Source organism: Hyperoodon ampullatus (genome assembly GCF_949752795.1).
Source record: "Hyperoodon ampullatus genome assembly, chromosome: 5".
In the NCBI taxonomy this organism is placed as follows: Eukaryota; Metazoa; Chordata; class Mammalia; order Artiodactyla; family Ziphiidae; genus Hyperoodon; species Hyperoodon ampullatus.
Genome location: NC_136918.1, coordinates 135,256,761 through 135,278,735, shown reverse-complemented (window position 1 = coordinate 135,278,735; position 21,975 = coordinate 135,256,761). Strand labels below are relative to the sequence as shown.

Sequence of the window (21,975 nt, the reverse complement as noted above, 5' to 3'; positions counted from 1 at the left end):
TTGTTTTTCTCCCCATTAGCTAGATCTAGAACACCTATTTTATTTTATTTTTTTAATATTTACTTTATTTATTTGGCTGCTCCAGGTCTTAGTTGCAGCATGCGGGATCTTTGCTGCAGCATGTGGGCTCTAGTTCCCTGACCAGGGATCAAACCTGGGCCCCTTTCACTGAGAGTGGGGAGTCTTAGCCACTGGACCACCAGGGAAGCCCTTAGAACTTAAAAAGCTTGTTTCCAACTTCAATTCCCAACTAAATATTGGGGGAAGTAAAGAAGGTTGTTGAGTTAGTTTAATAGTAACTGTCAAGTTGGAGAAAAGGAAACAGTAGATGGAAAACTTCTTTCAAAACTAATTCTTTTAACTCAACCAATGTGGCCACAGTGTACTTTGTGGGGTCAAACTGGGCTTGGACTGAGGAACTGGCTTATATGAGAGGGAAATTTGCTACATATAAGGGGATTCAGCATATAAGTAAATCTATTGAGGATAATCAGAGCCAGGCTTCTCATGGAGAAGGGAGTTATATACAGAGAAAGGGGAAAGGCTAGAATAAATTCCATGATACTAGATTAGAACAGGAAGTATTGGTGTGAACTCATGGGTTTTAATACATATTATAATATATATATATAAATCTTGAAATAAAGATGTTTGCACACTTATGTTATGTAAATATGTGGGTATGAATATATACACATACATATATTGCCTGGCTCGGCACTGAGAGACTCAAAAGGCAACAACACCCCAGTATCAGTGAGCACACCAGTGTCTAGATCTGGGTTTCTAAATTCTCCACTGAAAGGAATCAGATCTAAAACCTCTCTCCAGCAGCTTTCCTCCCTGTGGTTATAGAATCACAGGCTCAGAGGATGTCTAAGTCTGCTCACTCACTTTACAGATGGGCATGCTGAAACCCTAATTTTTCTATTCTTTTCTTTTGGTATTGGCTTTCTTAAAATGACAGGACAAAAACAATCATCTAATATCAACATAGAGTATCTCACAATGGCTTTCTGAAGACGAGTGGTGGAAACTATATTTCTTTCTCTCTTTCTTACTAGGAAAACCAAGGCCTAAAGACACTCTGCCTGTATTAGGAAAAGAACTGAGCTCTCATGTTCTGGAGGCCACCTGGTTGCACAGCTGAAGGCTGTGTATTACTAGCTCTTTTCATGATAAGCCAGCTTTTCTTTCTGAGTTACCAAGCAGATGCCTCCTGCAGCCTGTTGGCATAAGATTTCTACATGATAGATACCAGGTGTGTTGGCTGGGGAACCTGCCCATGGCCCCAGATCTCTGACCTGCTGGGAAAGCATTCCTCTACTTGAAAAGGCAAGACAGCTACTTACATTTTTAATGATCAGTGGGTATCTCGTTACCCGTTGCATAGGCTTCAGTATAAAACTAGAGAGTGGCATTCCCTTACAGCGAGGGTCCATGGCCAGTCTCTGCAATAAGAGATTTTTAAAAATGTACTTAAGAAGTTTGCAAAATCTGGTCAGTGACATCACCATCGATGTTATTCAGGACTCCCCACCCATCACATTGTTTCATTTATCTGAATGACAGCGGAGAAGCCTGGAGCTGGAAGAGCCGGACTGGTTATCCCCCAGCCAGGAGGAGGCACATTCCAGATGGAGAGTGGGACTCTACCTTGGATGTGACTCAGCTGCAGGGTTGACCCCTACTCCCCAGATCCAGTGGACCTTCCATGGGACATGTGGCTCCTTACTTCCAGAGATGAGATTCTGGCTTTACAGAGAATATTTCCTCTGGATACCTACCAAAACTTTAAAACATTCCCAGGAGCAAGGAGAGTCACAAGACTATAGGGTCAGAACAAAAATCCCCCTTAAGTCCCAGAGATGCTGGAAGGGCCTGGCCGGATCTCACTGTCTGTTTTGGGAGAAGCCTGTACCTGCTGGTGGGAGCCCCAGCAGGGTAGAGATGGTGAAGCCGAGACATGAGGGTCGGGCCCCCAGCCCCAGGGTCTGTGGTTGTCTCCACCCTGGACTCCCTGCCTCTTTCCTTCCACCACTTTTGTCAACTTGACTGGAGGACAAGAGTCCTTTTACCTCCAAAAGATGACCCCATCTACAAGTCACAGGGGTTATATGATGACAGCTCTCAAAGGTTCTGGTCAGGTTCAATGTCTTAGGAACAGGTTTAATGCCATGACCTGGACCCCAAGCCCTGGGACCTGTCAGTGCCTGAACCTGCTCCAGCCGTGGACACCATTATTCCAGGAAAACTTTGCAGCAGGCAAAGGCATGTCAAAGTCCCACAGGAATGAGGCAGGGAGAGGGGATGAGGGGAGGGGTGAGAAGGGGAGGGGCAACAAGGCCCCTCCTGGGCTGGTGTCAGCATTTCCCTCAAGTTCAAGTACATCCAGTGATGAACTCATCCTGCCTGCGCCCAGGGAGGACCCAGCCCTTGGCTGGAACCCCAGGTGGCCCGTGGCTCCTGGCAGCCGAGTATCTGCTCTCCAGTCTCCAGCCCACCCTAGGCCTACTTCATAGCAGTGTTTCTCCCCTTAGATGCCCCACTCATTGGGTAGAAAATCAGAGCATTTAATATTGAGAAACAGGGCGAGAAAGAAAGAACAAGAACATCTGATGCTACGGCCGAGAAGAGATGGCATTTTCCCCTCCCAATGATGACTCCACAAACTTGGTTACTGGGGGGAGTGGGAAAGGCCTGCCCCCAAAATGCAGGAGGTACAAAGATAAGCCTGTCATTAGTATGATTATTTTGCTGTCTGTTCATCAAAATGTGCCTGTTTAGCAGACGTTATTTTATTCTCTTTTTTCTTCCCCTCTGGGAGAGGTGGGGGCTGATTGCGTGGGCTGGCCTGGACAGCAGGGACCCACCCCAGCAAAGGGCAGCAGACCCAAAGCCTGGGGTCTCCAGCAGCATGGGGTCCACTTCCGCACAATGTCCCTTGGTGGGCACATGGCTCTCCAGACCCTTGTTATCCTCCAAGGCAGAGGTCCTGGCATCCCACACTCACCCCCATGGGATTCCTAGAGCTTGAGCCCATCAAAAAGAACCAAGTGGGAAAAAACCAAAGGGTCCATTGGGATTGCCGGCCATTCCCTTTGCAGGTGAAGGGTAGAGAGCAGCAAAGAACTGAGGATGCTCACATTAAACAGAATAGGAAACCTGAGACCCACCAGCCCTCCTAGGCCTAAAAATGAGATGGAGGATTTAAACCTGTATTCAAATAACACCACTCACACCTGGTCAAGGCAGAGCTTCTAGACCAGCACTGGTCCCTCCTCTCCAAGCCCACCCCCTTGGTCCCAGCCACCCGCCAGCAAGGGACAGCCCCTACTCTTCAGCCAAGACCTCACCCTTGGCCTTCAGTAAATGTGTGAATCAGCCCCTCACATGCCCAGCCGCTGGAAGATGGCCACTCGGCAGGGGCAGAGACTCAGCTCAGCCTGGGCTCCTTACTTTGACAAACTCCTTGAAGTCGGGGGCCTCATCTGTCTTCTGCTGGATCAAGGCAGCCCCGTTGAGCTGGCAGCTGCAGAAGCGGATGTAGGGTTGCATGTGTGGCAGCTGGGCGGTCAGGATGTCCCCGATCATCTTCACAGGCATCTTCTCCCCAGACATCTTCTTGCGAACCCTCAGCGCTCTGCACAGAAACACGAGAAGTGAGTGCCCTCTTCACGCTCTCTGATGCGTACACAGCACACTTCTAGGTGGTACAGAAATGGGATGTGTGTGAGGGGCACAAACCCAGGGCCACTAAAGCATCTATGTGGCAGACAAGGAACAGAAAAAGAAATGAGTCTAGTGCTACAAAGAGGTATCACTGGGGCATTTTTCTTTGACATGAAGTCTGTTCACTGGCTCTTAGGAAGAAAAACTTAAAAAAAAAAACTTTCCTGAACAAGTCAGCATAAAAGACAATTTCTTCTTGTGGAAATATATGGAATCTTTTTTTTAAAAAAATAACTCAGACAGGATCCCTGGGTGGATGTCTCACTTTATGGATGATCTGTCCAGGCTGGTATGGCCCCAACACTGAACCTGTTTCTGGGGCCAGTGCTGCCCAAGGGAAGCTGCTGTTGCCAGGGGCCGTGGAGGCTCAATTTCAGACCAAACAAAACGTAATCAAGATGGTAAATCAACTGCCACAGAAAAATAATCCCATAATGTTCACGAAAGCCAGGTATAACTGATTGTCTGAACAATTTGTGCCCTTCTCTGGTTCACTGCTTCATCACTGTGGCTAATTTGAAGTTGACTGGATTAAGAAGAGTTCTGAAGAGAGAAGCCTATTCATATGATAGTGGGTCATAGACTCAAACAATTTACATCCTGGAAGCTGAGAAGGGACTACAGGGACTGGAAAGTGTTTGTTCAGGAGTCCAGCTGCATTCTGAGTGTTCAAGACCATAACAGTCAGGACTGTGCATCCCACCCTTCTAACTCGTATGTCAACTCCTAACCCAGCATCTATAAGAAGGGCGTGGCACCGAGCTTTTACGCAGCAAGGATAGCAACGTACTATAAGGGCAGGACCTCGACATATGAGGCCATGGGTGTGTTCTGCCTACCCTAGTGATTATGGATGATGGATGGATGGATGGACGGATAGATGGATGCCTGGATGAATGGAAGAAACAGAATGGTATGATATAGGATTTTTACATAAGGCTGGGAGGATGTTACTGTGAATTCCTCTGGCTGCTTTCAAGGTCATGGGTAGGGCTATATAATTCTAAGGAGGCTCTGCAATCTTAGTATTAAAAACTTCAGATCACTTTATTTTCTTTCTCCTACATTTTTGGTTAAAGAAAAAAAAAATCTTTGGACTGGGCAACAAGCCAAGGAGAAAAACTTTAGGGACAGTGCGTTATGTGGTCCAAACAATGAGCCATTCCCCCTCAAGCAGGTGCCCTTGTGGGGAGAGGTGCTGGTCAGCACTGGCTGCCTGGGGTGTGAGGAGTGGCAGGTTGGTACCCTCAGGATGGCCAGGTGGCCACTGCTCATTGGGTGGGTGTGGAATATCTCCCAGTGTGTAGAAATTTGCTCAAGGGTTACGTCACTACCAATTCTGGGGGACGAGAGTGCTGAATAACCATGTTACAAACTTGCTATGGATGGAAATGGGAAGAAATTCCATCATTCCATGGTTTTCCAATGAGGAGCAACACAATCTTTCTGCAAGGGAATAAGAGTACTTTCACCTGCCCCCCTCCTTTTTTTTTTTTTTTTTAATGATGGGGAGAGAAGAAAAAGGGAAAAGAAAAAAGATCACACACAGATCATCACTGTCTTGAGGAAGATAAGCCAGTTCCTGGGTTCTGGAGGCCCACTCTTGGAGAGCTGATTTGTCCAACTGGGAGACAGACCTAAAATCAGGCCCCTGCTACAGACCAGGCACCTGTTAGGTCAAACTGTGAGTCACCTTCTGGGATGTTCTACCGCACAGGCAAGGCTTTTGAGGACTGGGTTTGAGTGGGTTGAAACAGGGCGCGTCACCAGGCTCAGGGATCACATGACTCCATTGCTGCAGCCTCAGCCCTGCCCTTTGGTGAGCTGATTTGTAATCTCATATAAAGGTCTATGGATTCAAGGTCTTGAACTGCAACAGTAATCAATCAGCTAATGAACACGTCAGAGAGCTTGACATTTGCTGAACGAATGAGTAGCCCTCTGAAGTTCGCAGATCAAGGGGATGGTCAAGAGAGCTGGCGTTTATGAATGTGTCCTAATGTGTCAAACAATTTTTTTTAACCTATATGACTTATTATCCCTATTGACGATTGGGGAAACTGAGGCACGCAGACATTGAGTGACTTGACCAGAGTCACACAGCTCATGGGTGGCAGGAAGCCCTGGTCTCCAGAGCCCACAGTCTGTAAGCACCGCATGTGAGGACAAGCACCGTGCCCAGCCCTGCCTCCCCTCAAGCTGCTCGGGGCTCCTGGCCTGTCCTCGCTCCAGAAGCAGCTCCTGCCATCCCACCAAGGGGGGCTTCCACAGCCCCTCTGCTCTTCCCTTCCCTCTGTCCTTCCGTCTCATTTCCTCAAGCCTCTGCCTCCTTTCCTCTCACCCTGACCACTCCCACCCAAAGCCCCTTCCTTCCTTCTCCCCATCCTGTCTTTACCCCCCAAGGTATCTTTTTTACTTTTTATTTTTCTTTGTTTTTCTGCCTAAAATAAAATCATGGCTATTCTTCTTAAGTTAAAAAGAAAACTGAATACTTAATATTTAAGAAAAACTTTTTTTTTTTGGAGAAGCTCTTTTATTTATTTATTTATTTATTTATTTATTTTTCAAGCAAGGAGGCAGGAAAGGATCTTGATTTAAAAAAAACAGCTTCAGGGGCTTCCCTGGTGGCGCAGTGGTTGAGAGTCCGCCTGCCGATGCCGGAGACACGGGTTCGTGCCCCGGTCTGGGAAGATACCACATGCCGCGGAGCGGCTGGGCCCGTGAGCCATGGCCGCTGAGCCTGCGCGTCCGGAGCCTGTGCTCCACAGCGGGAGAGGCCACAGCAGTGAGAGGCCTGCGTACCGCAAAAAAAACAAACAAACAAAAAAAACAGCTGCAGTACCTGGTTCTACACACCCTATCTCACTTTTGCATTCCTACTGCTATCACTTCTAACAGCCACCCCTAGGGGCCTGCACCTAGCTCTTAACTTTAAAATGTTCTAGATTCTTCTCCCCTACTCTGCTCATTGAAGGCAAACTTCTCAGCTCTCTGCTCACAGGTAAGAGAGCCAACCATCCATTTTAACCCCCAACCAGAGGCGGCATTAGTAGGAAGTCTGTGTGCCCCAGGTAGCTCCCTTTTATGTTCATTTTATTTGTTTCTTATTTATCTGTTTGATAAATCTTATGTCCCCCCTCTAAGTACAAGGACTCACTGGCCCTTGGATCAGGAGTGACAGATATGTGGCTGCCCACTGCGGCCTTCCAGGGAGAGCTGCCTTAAGCTCTCTTCATCTTCTTCCATCCTGCCAGGAGTCCTAAATCTTCCCATCACTGGGATTAGTCCTTTGCACAAAGAAATTAAGTCTATGCAGCAAAATTGTATAATCTACAATATGGGCGCTCACCATAAAATTCTTTCAATTTTTTCTGGTATGTTTGAAAATTTTCATAATAAGATCTTGAAAAGGAAAAAGAAAGGAAGAAAGAAATCAAGTCCCCAGAGAGCTCCTGCTAAATACAAGTATTTTATCTGGAAAGTGAATAGATTAGCCAAACTAACCAATCAGGTCATCAGAGGAAGGCCCAGAGCATACCTGTGATGGGGAAGGGGGTGTCTGTGCCCGTTGGTGCCATGATTGACAGGGTGCCAGCTGTACACCTGATCTCCTTGCTCCTTGGGATCACCCTGCACGCTAGACAGGGCAGGCGCCCTGACTGCAATTTTACAAGTTCTAAAACAAAGGGGTGGGGAGTTATCTGCCCGAGGTAACTGCCCAAAACGAGTTAGAAGGCGCTGGAGCCCAGAGGAAAACTTGAGACGTCGGCCTCCTGGTCTCACCTTCTTTCCTTCGAGGGCAGGACAGGGTGGAACCCCTCGTGGGACCCTGGGCGTTGTCCACAGAGCAGCCCGGGGCACCCTGATCGCCTTCTGTGTGAGTTTGGACAAGTCACTCAACTTGTCACTCAACTTTGGACAAGTCTCTGAGCCTCGTTTCCACGGTTGCAAGAGTGTTCTCAATTCTTACTTCCAGGGCTGTGGAGCCCATCAGCGCTAATGGGAGGATGAAGCACACAGGCCTGGCCCTGACAGAGCTCAAGAAAGGGGCTTCTGCTTTCCTGACAGGAGCAGCACGGAGGGTTAAAAGTACAGAGACAACAGAAACGCATGGGGAGCGCCGGTGCTGGGAGGGCTGGGGAGGGGTGTCACTCGGGAACATCAGACACATCGCCCGCCTCCCCACTCCCACGCAGCCACCCAAGGAAAGAGGTGTTAACTTGTAGGTATACGTTCAACAGAAAACCTTTTCATCTATTTCAAAACAACCTGTCTCCAACACTTTAGGTTTAGTACTCGTAGGTTCAGGGGTTAACTAGCCCACCTGCCCCAAGTGACAAGGCAGCCTCTCTCCAAGGCAAGAGTGGGTGCTCAGCCCACCCTAGGGCCCAAGCCCAGCACTTACGAGGGACCAGGCACTCGCTGTCTAAATGCTCCCTAAGGAGACCCATACGTGGTAGATCCTATTATCACCCCCATTTTACAGATGAGGACACTGAGGCCCAGGGAGCATAGGCGACTTGCTCAAAGCAGGTAGGCAACAGCAGAGTGTGAGCCCAAGAGCCTGACCCAGACCTACGCTAGAAACCTCTACAGTATGCTTCTCAAGGGGGGTAACGGAAATACTTTCTCCAAGCCACCCCCATGCCGCCATCTTTGATTAACATCTTCTAGAACATAGAGACAGAAGACGTTAGAGTTTTTCTTCACAGCCACCTCTCTGCACCTCTCTGTCCATCCCTTCATCTACTCCCAAACACACTCAGGAAAGTGGGGACCTGAAATCACTTCATAAAATCCCAGGGACCACATTCAGGAAATAGCTGCTTCCCAATTATATGAACCTAGAGATCTGGAATGGACACCAGTTCCCAGGGCCTGTGCTTCCTCCTGGCCCCCAGGATCACCACGGACTTCATCTGTTTTCTAGCAAATGGTGTTATACCGAGGGCCTGGTGGACACAGATTTGGAAGTTTTTTTTAAGAACTGGAAAGGACTTTTGTGATGATGTAATCCAATCCCTTCCTTTTACAGGTGGGGAAACTGAGGAAAGGGCGGCAAGTCGGGCTCCAAGCCCAGGTCTCCAGGCTCCTGGCCCAGTGCTTCTCCCTGGCCCTGCAGCTGCCTCTGAGAATTAAAACAGGAATAAATAAAATAGCAACTGCTCCAGGCCAGCTTCTCAGAGGCCTATCCTGAGAACTGCCGCTGACCGTGGCCATGAGCGGTCCCACCGTTTCCCATCTTCAGGAGCCAAGAAAGTCTCAAGAGACCAACATTCCTCCAGTGGAACCAGGGTCTGAGGCATGGGGTCTGCCCCCCGCCTGGATGGAGCTGGCCAGCGATTAGGAGCCAGAATCGGCCCAGCTCCGTTCATTCTAGAACCATGGTAAAAGCAGGAACCGGGATGCCTGAGCAATCTATTCTCCCCAATGAAAAACTGGGGGTGTGTTTCTAGAAAGCATCAGGGCAAGGAAGAGCAATGGGTCTTGTGAGTGGAAAAGAGGAAGAGAGGCAGAAAGAAACACAGGGCGGCATGCACGGAGGGGACACACGGACGCCGCCGCGTAGCAGGGCCGGAGCGCGGGGGCGAAGACAGGCTGGGGAGAGGAGAGGCTTACTTCAGCAGTTTGATATTACACATAATCAGGTCCTTCCAGTTAACAAAAATCATAGCACCCTCTTTCTCTGTCAGCAGCTCAGACTCCATCAGGGGTTTCTGAAAGATCTACAGATGCAGAAAACGAAGCAGTTCAGAAAGCAAACAGTTAGCTTAAAACTCAAACGCACGCACACACCGATCTGTTCAGAGCCAGGGGAAGGACCGAGGCATCTGCAGCTTTGGCTGGGAGGCCCAGAAGCTGTGGAGTTTCTGAAGCAGGTGGCCCTCCCTCTGCCGGGGGGGATGGGGAGGTGGTGGGTTCCCATCAGGTCCACACTGTTTTACAGGGAGGCCCACGAAACTCTGGAGGACAGGCCTCAACTCCGCCAGGACTCAGCCGGGGGTCTGGACAAAGGCACTCAAGCCCTCACCTGCCATGGTGAGGAACTGGGCACAGGGGGGAAGTGGAGGCCGAGAGGTGCATGGGGTGGGGGGCACTCCTGCCTTCCTGCTCCCAGCATCGGCTGCACACACAAGCCTCAGGAAGTCCAGGGGAGCAGCCCTGGCAGGCGGGCCCCCAACCAGCAGCCTGGGGACAGGATGGACTCCACTGCTCTGCCCGCAGCCTGGGCTGGGCCTGGGACACAGCCAGCGAGTGAAGGCCTGATGCCAGGTGGGCACTGCCCCTCTCCGGGGCTCCAGAAAATTGAGGCGTCTGCCCAAGCGCCGCGTGGGTCGGCAACTCACAGCAGACCACAGGTCTTGGCTGAGCCCCACGTGGTGAGCCCCTGCCTAGAAAGAGGTCATAGCTACCATTGCAGGCAGGCCACTCGCTGGAAGGTACCTTAGGGACCGGGACAGCCTGTCTTTGAAATAAACTTGGCTGGGTTGAGGCTGATCCCTTGGAGCCCAGAGTACTTCATGAGTCTTTAAGCCGATGTTGAACCTGGCATATACCAGCCCACTGCACAACGTACCGTATCTAAGAGGGTGACACTCACAGCCTAGACATCCAAGACTGTATATTTAGTGACAGTCATGTGTCTTGAGAAAGGGACACCTTTTCATACCAATGCTCCCTAAGCATTAATGATGGCCTTGGGGGCCATCAACTCATCAACACTGGGTCATCGAGCAATGCCTTTCCGGGTCGTTAAGACTATCAGAGGAGATGGTTTCACAGTAGTTGGGGTATGGGGGTTCCCAAACTATCACGGTACTTTTCAAACTATAGGGTGACCCCAACGTCCAGCTCTGCAAACCCCTGTCTCCTACTACGGCAACCTCCCATGCGTATGGACCAAAGGCTTCCTGAAAAGCAGAACTTCCCAACTCTGTACCTCCCCATCCTCTGGACTAGGCAGACAAGGCCCTTCAACAGCTCCCTGGGAGGAGAGCCAAAATGAGACATCGTCCAGGACGGGGGAGGGAGGGTACGCATGGGGCCCCGGGAGGAAACATCTTCATTCTCTGCAACAGATTTTTCTGGGGGGTAATACGTAGCATGAGGAATAACCAAGATATCAGGCAGATGACTGCCATCTTTCAGATGTCACCGCTGAGGGCCAGGGAGATGATGCTCTATGGCATCAATTAGTTGGTGGCTGAGCTGCAAGTTCTCTGAGCCGAGCCCAGACTCCCACCTCACAGCCCATGTGTCCCCTGTCAGGCACTCCTCACGGGCTCATCTAACCCTGTCTTGAAGGGTCTCTGCCCCTCTGTGGGTAGGGCTCACAGATGAGAATTGTGAGTCCGTGGCCACGGAGGAGAATTAAGCATCTTCTCTTGGGTAAGACTCTCCTCTGTGATGTACGCTCCAGATGCTCCCATACCTCCGAAAGCTTCTCACACTGGGAATCAGGACCCAGCCCTCCTTGACAGAGTCCCTGCCTTCCCCACCCTCTGCCAGTGCCCCCCACCCCGCCCCAGCGCCCCCAGCTGCCCTTACCTCTGTGACCAGCTGCAGGTCATTCACATAGTTCTCCTCCGTGACAATGAGCTCGTGGATGTATCCCTGTCGCTTTCTCTCAGTTGGGGTCAACATATCCAAGAGGTGTAAGTCTGAACACCCTGCAAAACACAACCATGGGGACAATTTAGTCCAGGTCTAGGGAAACCTGTACAGCTTCATGGGGAAGATCCCCAGGGTCCTCGTGGCCGCCGGGCCCTGTGGTCTCACTCCAGTTAAACAGTGTTGTCCCCTAAAAAGATATGTTCAAGTCCTATCCCTGGTAACTCTGAAGGGGACTTGTTTGGAAATAGGGTCTCTGCAGATGCAATCCAATTAAGACGAAGTCATACTCAATTAGGGCGGGCTCTAGTCCAATATGACTGGCGTGCTTATAAGAAGACGACACAGAGACAGACAGAAGGAACGCCACGTGACGACAGAGGCAGAGCCTACAGTGACGTGTCTACAAGCCAAGGAACGCCAGGGATTGCTGGCAGCATCAGAAGCTAAGGGAAAGGCATGCAATAAATTCTCCCCTGAAGCCCACAAAGGAACATGGCCCTGCCCAAACCTCGATTTTGGACATCTCACCTCCAGAGCTATGAGAAAATAAATTTCTGTTGTTTTAAGCCCACCCAGTTTGCGGTCATTTGTTACAACAGCCTCAGGAAGCTATTACAGGCCTCACACTCCTGCTTCAGCAAAACCACTAAAAGAGTGTCAAGAGAGAAGACTCAGTGGGGACTTCCCTGGCAGTCCAGTGGTTAAGACTCTGTGCTCCCAATGCAGGGGGCACGGGTTCGATCCCTGGTCGGGCAACAAAGATCCCACATGCCATATGGGGCGGCCTAAAAACAAACCAAACCAAACAAACAAACAAACAAAAAAACAGAGTAGACTTAGTAACAACTGGCTGACATTTCCTGAGGGCTCTCACCATGCCAGGTGCTGTACCAGGAGCTTCTGAACACTGACAGTTGTGTTTAACGCTCACATAGACACTAAAATCATCCCCATTGTACAGACAGGGAAACTGAGGCTCAGAGAGGTTGCCTCACCCAAGCTCTCTCAGCTGGGTGGTGGAGAAGCTGAGATGGGAACATAACACTTTGACCCCAGAGACTGGGCTCTACCCCAGATCACTGCTGTTGGATCTGAGCTACAGGAGGGCACATGGTTATCCTGAGGTTGGTTTTTGGAGGATGAAATGGCGGTGCTGAGGCTCCTGATGGGCCCGGGGATAGGGCAGAGGTGGGGCACATCCAGACGCGGCTGAGCAAACTCTCCTGGACCAGGCTGCCGTCCTGCACCCACGGGAGCTGAGCAGTGAACCTACAGGCAGAGAGGGAACTCCTCCAGGTGCAGACGGCCGGACACAGCTCTGGCTGCAGGTCCACAAGGAGTAGACGTGGGGTGGGGCATGCACAGGCGGTGGCGCCCGCCCTGGCCTCTGCTCACTTAGCCGGTTACTTGGGGTTGGTCTGCTTTGGATGCTCTCGGGTTTCGGGCAGAGGCTGTCCCCTGCCCCAGGCACACTGGAATGAGGGGCGTGGAAGCTCGCGGCTCTAGGGAGTACCCCTCCTGCAGGTCTGGACCTACCTCGTCCAGGTCAGTGGTCCCCTCACCCCTGTCCTTTTAATCAGGGGTTCTTTGTTTAACCACCAAAACCAGATTTGTAAAGAAGACTGGGAGGTGGGCGTCTCTGGTGGCTCAGTGGTTAAGAATCTGCCTGCCAATGCAGGGGTCACGGGTTCGAGCCCTGGTCCGGGAAGATCCCACATGCTGCAGAGCAACTAAGCCTGTGCGCCACAACTACTGAGCCCGCGTGCCATACTACGGAATCCCACGCGCCTAGAGCCTGTGCTCCACAACAAGAAGCCCGCACACCGCAACGAAGAGTAGCCCCCGCTCACCGCAACTAGAGAAAAAAGCCCTCGTGCAGCGATGAAGACCCAACACAGCCAAAAATAAATAAATAAAATTAAATTTAAAAAAATTAAAAAAAAAAGAAGACTGGGAGGTGTCTTGGATGTTGGTGGGGGTGAGGCGCTGAGTCCCATTCACTTGCTTTTCGCATCCCTTCTTCTCCCCACAAGGGGGTGCTGTGGAGCACAGTGCGGAACCCCCTGCTGAACCCCAGTGGTTCTCCAAGTCGGGTTCCTAGACGGGCAGCACCAGCAGCACCTGGGAGCTTATTAGAAATGCAGATGCTCAGGCCCCTGCTGACTAGACTGTGGAGTCAGGGCCTGGAATCTGATTTAACAAGCTATCCAGGTGACTTTTTAGGTACACTCACATCTGAGAAGCCTGCTCTGAACTATCGGGGGTTCCTCAGAGTTTCCATCTTCCCCCGAGGGAGTTTCTAGGCTCATGACTGATGTAGTCTATATGCTGGAAGCTTCTGCAAATAGAATGATCCCTCTGGGGCGAACGATATCATAGACTTCTTGGTAAATGCTTCACTGTGCCCAGAATTAACTCTGAGCTGGCACTTCCAGCCTTCAATGTTGTCCCCTCCCCTGGCCAAATGCCCTCTCTAGAATGCTGGAGCTTCTCTTCCTGGGACAGGATGATGCCAGGATGGGCAGAGGGATGCCAGGAAAGCATCAAGGCTGAGCCATCATCATGTCAACACCCTCCACGCCCTTCCATCCGAGACCTCATTCAAAGCCATGGCACTGTGGCTAAACTACAATTCCACAGGGCCACGGGCTGAGAATGAGCCTTCACGTAGGGCTGCAGATGTTTCTGGGACTCGGGCCCTCTGCTCAGCCACCAGCTTGGCCTAGCTGTCCGTCCTGCCTCGGTGCCTTGACTGTGTTTTATTAAAACAATTGCATCAACAATGAATTCTCAGGAAGGAAGCAAGTCATGGTTGCTCACCTGGGGGGCTCAGCCAACCTCCGCCAAGGTGATGCGTGAGCCCCGGCTTACCGGAAGCTGAGTGACGTCACCAATTTCTTTAGCTTTCTTTAGGAAAGCCACCCAGGAAACACTCTTGAATTTGGGAGGAAAAATCTCATTCCTGCCTTATTCTTACCAAGCTTTCCTGTTAGTGAGTCCAAGGGCCCAGGGGTAAGGCCATTTCTTGTTAAAGGGTAGAATACAGCCCTTGCATTACAGACTTGTATGAACTCAGGGAAGCAGAGTCTCCCCTGCAATTTTCAGGACATTCCTTTCTGCAGGGATATCAGAGTACTGGTACAGACCAGCAGCTCTAAAACTCAGTTCCCACACACTGTGCAGTGACGTTTGCAGGGATACAAACATCGGGCTAGTAGTGGACACTGGCTGGAACAGTCTCCAAACGTCCCCATAGGTCACAATTCCCCTTGCAGAATCTGGTGGATGCTATGAACTCTTACCTCAGAAAACATATGTATACAATGCACACAATATACACATTTTGCACACAGTCTTAAAGGATTGGCAGACCCTCTTGAAGCTTGCTCATGGATCTCATTCCTTCATTCATTTGACAAATATTTACTGATATCCTACTGTGCTGGGTGCTGGGAATTCATGATGGAAGGAGAAATGCCTGACCCCCAGAGCATAGAGCTAAGAACCCTGGGGTCCTCAGCTGCGGGTGATGCCGCCCCCCAACAGGCTGAAGGCGGTACTGGCCCCACTACAGGCTGAAGATGGTACTGCCTGCCCACAGGCTGAAGACTGTACTGCCCCGCCCACAGGCTGAAGATGGTGCTGCCCCCTACAGGCTGAAGATGGTGCTGCCCCTCCCCCAGGCTGAAGACGCTACTGCCCCTCCCCCAGGCTGAAGACGGTACTGCCCCCCCTACAGGCTGAAGACGGTACTGCCCCTCCCCCCAGGCTGAAGACGGTACTGCCCCCCCTACAGGCTGAAGACGGTACTGCCCCTCCCCCAGGCTGAAGATGGTACTGCCCCCCCTACAGTCTGAAGACGGTACTGCCCCGTCCACAGGCTGAAGATGGTGCTGCCCCCCCACAGGCTGAGGGTGGTATTGCTCCCCACCAGGTTGAGGGTTGCACTGCAACCACCTCCCAACTCCAGGCTGAGAATGAATTCTTGGTTGTCATAATGACTGGAGGTGGCTGCTGGAATTTGGGGGTGCTGAACCAGGGCTGCTAGATGACCTGCAATATACAGGACAGAGAATGGCCCACCTCCAGTGCCAATAGCACCCCACTGAGAAACGGTGACATTCCTAGAAACTGACAACTCTGCAGCAAGGATGGTGCACGTGACCAGAGATACACAGAACGACTGAGGAACCGGACACAAGGACCTGTGAGGAAAGATGACAGGAACTGGCTTGCTTTGGATTTCAGAAGTTCATTCTTCTGAGTCTTCAAGTTTCACACAGTGTGGTTTTGAAGCTCAGAGCCAGAGCAACAGCAGAAGGTCCAGGGTGGATTTGGGGCCACTGGTCTAAGAATCCCAGGTGCTGAGGCCAGTTCAGGGTGAACTGACCGTCTCCTGCTCATGGGGGTGGGGGGGCATGAGAAGGCTGCATGGCGTCCTACTCTCGGCAGCTCCAGCCTTCGGTCAATCCACCCAGCAGGCTGAGAAATATGGGGGGGGGGCAGTGCTGTGTGACTCTAGGCTACTTGCCCCAACAAATCCCACCCTGTGCTGGCCCCCCAACCAGCCTGCCTGGAGACAGAGGGATGGTCCAGATGGCTTCTCCAGGACCCAGAACCCAATAAACAGCAAAGATTTTATGGGGAGATTTGTCTCAGCATTATGTGGCAACAATGTTGGCTTGGAACAGTCTTTTCAGCTACTGAACTGACCCATAGGGTGCTGCTTTAAAAATCCTTGCTGATGAATGCCAGACCAAGAGAACCATTAAAGACTTGAAATAGGTGCTTTGAACTCAAAAATATCCTTCCTTTGAAAATTTAATATTTAGAAAAACAGAAGAGTTTAAAAACTCCATTATTCAGAGCAGGGTAAGTGGAAAAGACATTTCAAATAGAGAGTTTTCTTTAGGGGTGGAGGGATGTGGTCCTTCTCTCCTGTGGGAACCAGAATAAACATGCTTTGCTGGCTTCCTTTCCCAGTGAAAAACGAGAGGGCAAAGCACAGCAAATAAATTTCATGGACATCTCGGCATGATGGAGGGATTCTTATAACTAACTATAATCCACTCGCAGCTGAAATAATATGGCAAATGACTCCAGGCAGTCAGAAATGATCCTCAATTACAACCCATGTAAAATTCCTAATCTGTGTGCTGTCCCTTATAATTTCATATAGTTAGACACATTTACAGAACAGAGAGAGCCATGATGCCCCTCTGAAAGGATTTGAGTCTGGGGCACTGCAGAAAAGTATCTTACCCCAAAAGGCCCCTCAGTGGGACATTGCTCATAGGAACAGCATAATCTAAATAACTTGCTTTTTTACAAAAGTAATGCACGAATACATGCTTATTGTAAACAGTTCAAAAGACATGAAGTGTCGAGATGTGGGGTAAAAAGCCCCCTCTCCCTACCCCAATCATTCTACTTCCTTTCCCAGCAGGGACCATAATTTTAAAAACCAAACCAGGCCCCACAGCAAGCTGGCCACAGAGCAAAGCAAATAAACAGGCTTCATTCCTCTTATGAAAGGGCCAAAATATACAATGAGATGGTCGATAAATATGCATTGCATTCCCCATGAAGTCCAAGAGACACAGAAATAAGCAAGGTAATGTCCTTGTCCTCAAGGAAACTCACAGCCCTGGGGGGTGACTGGACATGAAAATTAAATTTAAAACAGCAAGCAACAAAGAATGGGCCTGAGGGCTGTGCTGATGGTGGAGGATGCAGCAACTCAGAAAACTAGATGCTCTCAACCCTGATGGAGGAAGGTTATATGAGGACCTGGTCCTCCTTGTGCCAGGCTTCTATATGGCCAGGGAGGATGGGGCCATTATGTTGGGGACATGTGGGCCAGCATGCCAGGTAAACACAGAGATGCTATGGAAGATAAGTGTGGAAGTAGACAGTAGATAAGGTGGGAAGTAGATTACAGAGGCCGTGATGCCAGAGGGACAGGGGAGAAGCAGTATGGAAGCTTGGGCGATAGTTTTTCATCTTTAAGGGAAAGGATCTACCAATGTCTGTGGGGACATTCAGTCCAAATCCTCTGGCTAAATGGCCCTGGGTCAGCAGGATCCATGTTAACTGGGATCCTGGAGCTCCCGTCTACACAGAAGGCTTTTCTCCAGGGTTGGCCTGAATGTAGGAAATGGGAGCCTCATGGCCCTGGTGTCTCCTGCCAGGTGGGCACACTTCCCTCAAGGCTACACTGGATTCTCCTGGGAAAATGGATCCAATCGTGTTGCCCTTATTGTCCACAATGGATGTGACAAAAAGAAGGTTCTGCGGTCAAAGCGCTTTGTCCTTGCCCTGCAGCCGATGTCTAAACCCCCTCTTCTCTAAGCTGTGGCCCGCCATGGCCGCAACTGTGCTTGATGCTGGGACTCACTGATGAAGGAGCAGGATGGGCGGTTGTCCTGCGGGAGCTTCGGTCTCTGCTGGAGGCTGGGGCATCCCATCCGCACTCTGGTCCTTGCCGACTCACAGGCACCTCGTAGAGGACACCATGCACCCTCTCATCCATCCCTGAGACCTCAGAGGTGCAAATCCTTAAGACTGGATTTTGATGGGGGTCTAGAGATGCCAAGTGGGCACAGAGACCTGTGGTGAGAGGTAGGGGAAATTCTACCTGATGGCACCAAAGACCCCCTGAGCTATGTCCAGCTGAGCCCAGGCATCCCTCTGCAGCCTGTCCTGGGGACTCCTCAGGGCCTTCTACTCAGCTGCACTCAGTCACAACCTGGAAGCTTAAAAGCGCCAATGTGGTTTCCAGATAAGCTTAATTGTCTCCCAAGAAGGAGAATCCAGCTACATGGGCTGCTGGGCAATTTAATGACTGTTGAGAAGTGGCGAAAATCAAGTTACTCTCAGGGATAAATCATCTCTTAATTTTGCATCAAAAAGAATGTTAGTAATTTTGTTTTAATCAAAGGCATATCATTCATGGCTTTATCACCGATGTTGGAATTCCTGGTGTGGCATCAAGTGCCCCATGGTCTGCATTTGTTAGCTAATTCCTGGCCTCGTTTATGTCACCATCCTTGTTTTTCTTTCTTTCTGAGTTCCCGCTGTCAATGTGCTCTATCCTGCAGTATTTTAGTGGTCCTTACTAGCCGCCGTAAATAAATCTTTTGAGTACACAAGGCAGATTGGTGTGTTAGAAGTACAAACACACTTCTATTGCAATATGAGGAAGGAGGCCATAATGTTTTTTTTATATAAGTTTATTTATTTTATTTATTTATTTTTGGCTGCGTTGGGTCTTCATTGCTGTGTGCAGGCTTTCTCTAGTTGCAGAGAGCAGGGGCTACTCTTCTTTGTGGTGCGCGGGCTTCTCATTGCGGTGGCTTCTCTTGTTGCGGAACACGGGCTCTAGGCGCGCGGGCTCAGTAGTTGTGGCTCGTGGGCTCTAGAGCACAGGCTCAGTAGTTGTTGTGCACAGGCTTAGTTGCTCCACAGCACGTGGGATCTTCCCGAACCAGGGCTCGAACCCGTGTCCCCTGCGTTGGCAGGCAGACTCTTAACCACTGCGCCACCAGGGAAGTCCCAAGGCCATAGTTTTGATGAGAGGGATCTGGGAATATTTTCCAGAGGAAGAGGAATTTGAGTTGGGCTTTCCTCAGGCAAATGTCAGGGTGGGTGAGCAAGAGTTAGGGATCAGAGCAGAGGGGCAGTCGGAGAAAAGGGCAGCAAGAGTGGGATGGTGGGGCCAGAAGGCAGGTGAGGAAGAGGGAAGCAGAGGCTGGGGTACCAGGGAGAAAGGAAAGTTAACTCGGATGCTACTCTGAGCCACATGGTTCCAAGTGCTGCACGTTCATGGACTCACGAAATCCTCCCCAGTAATCCTATGTGGTAGTTACTGCTGTTATTCCCCATTGAACAGACAGGGAAACAGGCACAGAAAAGTTAAGTAACTTGCCAGAGCCTCAGTTAATAAAAGGCAGAGGGGATCTTACCCCAGCGTTCTTTCTCTTGATCACTATGCCTCTCTCGCCTGGTGGAAGGGTGATGCATCAGTCAGCGGGGCTGCTGTAACAAAGTTCCACAGACTGGGCGCCTTGGACAACAGAATGTATTGTCTCACAGTTCTGGAGGCTGCAAGTCCAAAATCAAGGTGTCAGCAAGTCTGGTGTCTTCTGAGGCCTCTCTCCTCGGCTGGCCATCTTCACCCTGTATCCTCACATGACCTTTCCTCTCTGCGATCATCCCTGGCGACCCTTTGTGCCCAAATCTCCTCTTCTTAGTAAGGCTACCAGTCAGATTGGATGAGGACCCACCCTGATGGCCTCATCTTAATGACCTCTTTAAAAGCCCCTTCTCCAAATTCAGTCGTGTTCCGTGGTATGAAGAATAAGGGTAAGGGCTTCAACATATGAATTTTGGGGACACAATTCACCCCTAACAGGTGAGGAAGTACAGTCGAGGAGGCCCTGAACAATGTAGCTAGGTGTCTGGATTTTCATCTTTGGTTGGGGAGCCAGGGAAGGTCTGGCTGTATTTTGGGAAGGTCACTGTGGCAGCTGCTTGGAGGATGGAGGGGGCCATGGCTCTCGAGTTTGGCTGCACGTTGGAATCACCTAAGGAGCCTTTAAAAAGCCTGGCGTCCCTACTGTACTGCAGACTCATCGAATATGACCGGCTGGGGTGCGACCCAGGTGTCCATGACTTGTAAACCTCCCAGATGGTTCTGATGTGCAGCCAACGGTGAGGACCACGCCATGAGAGGGAAGCTTGCCTGGAAACAAGGTGCCTGGTGTGAAGAGGGAGCAAGACTCAGAAGCTAGATCTGTCCAGGCACATGCAGGATGAGAGTGGCCACAACCGCTGAACCGAATCCAGCCCAAGGCAGCTCACTCATGCCACTTGTCCAAGGAGATGTGATGGCCGTAACCACAGAATGTCATCCTTTAAGGCCATCCACACCCCGGAGCCCAGAGAACCTCTGATGCTCTGTTCCCGGAGGCCACACTGCCACCACCACCTGACCCCCAACTCCAGGGCTAGAGCTGGAAAGATCACTCTGCTTGATGCCCTCATTTTACAGATGGGAGAGCAGAGTCCAGAGATGGACGGTGACTTCTTTGATCAGGAATAAAACCTTTGCTCTTGCTATCTTGGAAAGTGGAGACTCACAAGGAAACCACGAGCTTTTGAAAGAGTGGGGCTGAGGGTGGCCCATACGCATGGCTCTCTCAGTCCATTCCTGGATGATCTGGTTGAGAGGACGCTCCTGTCCTCGGAGCCAGAGGCTGTTGGGGGTTGGTGGCAGCCAGACTGGGTCAAGGCAGCCAGGTCTCCTCTGAAAATGACCTTGGCTGACCAGTCCCAGGGCAGCCCCAGCCCATGGGAAGCTCCGGACATCAAACCAGCTCTGGGTGGTCCCCTGTGGTCTCTCCTAACTTGGCAAACTGACCCCGCTGGAACACAAGGGACCACCTGAGCCCGTGACATCTCCTGTTCTTTCTCAGCAACTGCAGAGATGCCCTCAGGTCCCTGCTTTCATGGAGCTTCCATTCTAGTGGGGGGGAGACATAAAACCAAACACAAAATCAATATATATTATTCAGAGTGGCATAAGAATGATGAATAATAAGTCTCATGATTAACAAGCTCATTTCCTGTTCTAAGGTCTTCTCACATGGACTTTTTTTTTTTTTTTTTTTTTTGGCTGCACCGCACAGTTTGCGGGATCATAGTTCCCCAACCAGGTATCGAACCCAGGACATGGCAGTGAAAGCGCCAAGCCCTAACCACTGGACCGCCAGGGAATTCCCTCAAGTGGATTTATCTTTTCAGAGTGGTGCCTTCCCAGGCACAGTTGGTGCAAGGTTCTAGGCCACACACAGCGGGGAGACTGGACACTGGGGTGCGTCCTTTCCCTCCAGCCTCGCTGGGGATGAAGAAGTAAGCCTGCGGAACGACAGGGGGGCAACACCAGACTGTCCACCACTGACTCTTCCTGAGAAACGGCTGAGAGTGAGGTACCGTGGGGAATACACAAGTGTGAGAGGTAGGGGCTGCCCTCCAGTTTCTAAGCAGATGGGGAGACTGGGCATCATTCAGTACTAAACACAAAGGCAGGTACCATTGCTATTTAGTGTTTGTAGGTCTTCATGGGATAGGACCTGGCTCCCAAGAAGCTCACAGTCTGAGGAAGGAGGGAAGAGTATCTCTGTCTATGCATCAGCCTCCATCCACTCAGCTTATGTACGGTAAGTAACTAGCATTCAGCAAAGAGCTCAGACATGGCGGGTTAGAGGGGCTGGCCAAGGCAGCAGAGAAAGGAGGGGTGAAGGTGGGCAGACAGAGCAGGGGAAGATGGGGTGAGAGCATTCCAGCTTGGGCCCACCAGTGGCTTCAGCTTAATGCAAGAATCTTGGAGAGGTGGTGAGGAGAGTGTGGTGATAGAAGGTCTGGCTGCGTAAGACTCGATGGGGAGGGCGGGGCCGGTGATGGGAGGGTCCATGGACCCGAGCACACATACCACCTCCCCCGGATGTGCAGGCACACAGAGCCCTGGGAGGAAGACGAAGCTCAGGGAGGTTGAGTCATGTGATCTCCAAGGCAGGGAAAGGCTCCACGTCCATGCTGTCTGCCCAGCCAGGATGCCACAGTGGGGAC

General features: G+C 50.8%; 1 protein-coding gene across 2 annotated transcripts in view; it reads right to left on the bottom strand.

Moving 5' to 3' along the window:
* Window positions 1–21,975, bottom strand: part of ITSN1 (intersectin 1) — a gene marked incomplete at both ends in the record, with an annotated part of 175,868 nt that overhangs the window by 20,698 nt on the left and 133,195 nt on the right. For both annotated transcript variants that reach the window (XM_079704739.1, XM_079704738.1), the window contains 4 exons: window positions 1,353–1,451; window positions 3,460–3,643; window positions 9,352–9,458; window positions 11,281–11,402. In XM_079704739.1, the coding sequence (XP_079560865.1) occupies window positions 1,353–1,451; window positions 3,460–3,643; window positions 9,352–9,458; window positions 11,281–11,402 (512 nt within the window). The remainder of the gene's footprint in view (window positions 1–1,352; window positions 1,452–3,459; window positions 3,644–9,351; window positions 9,459–11,280; window positions 11,403–21,975) is intronic.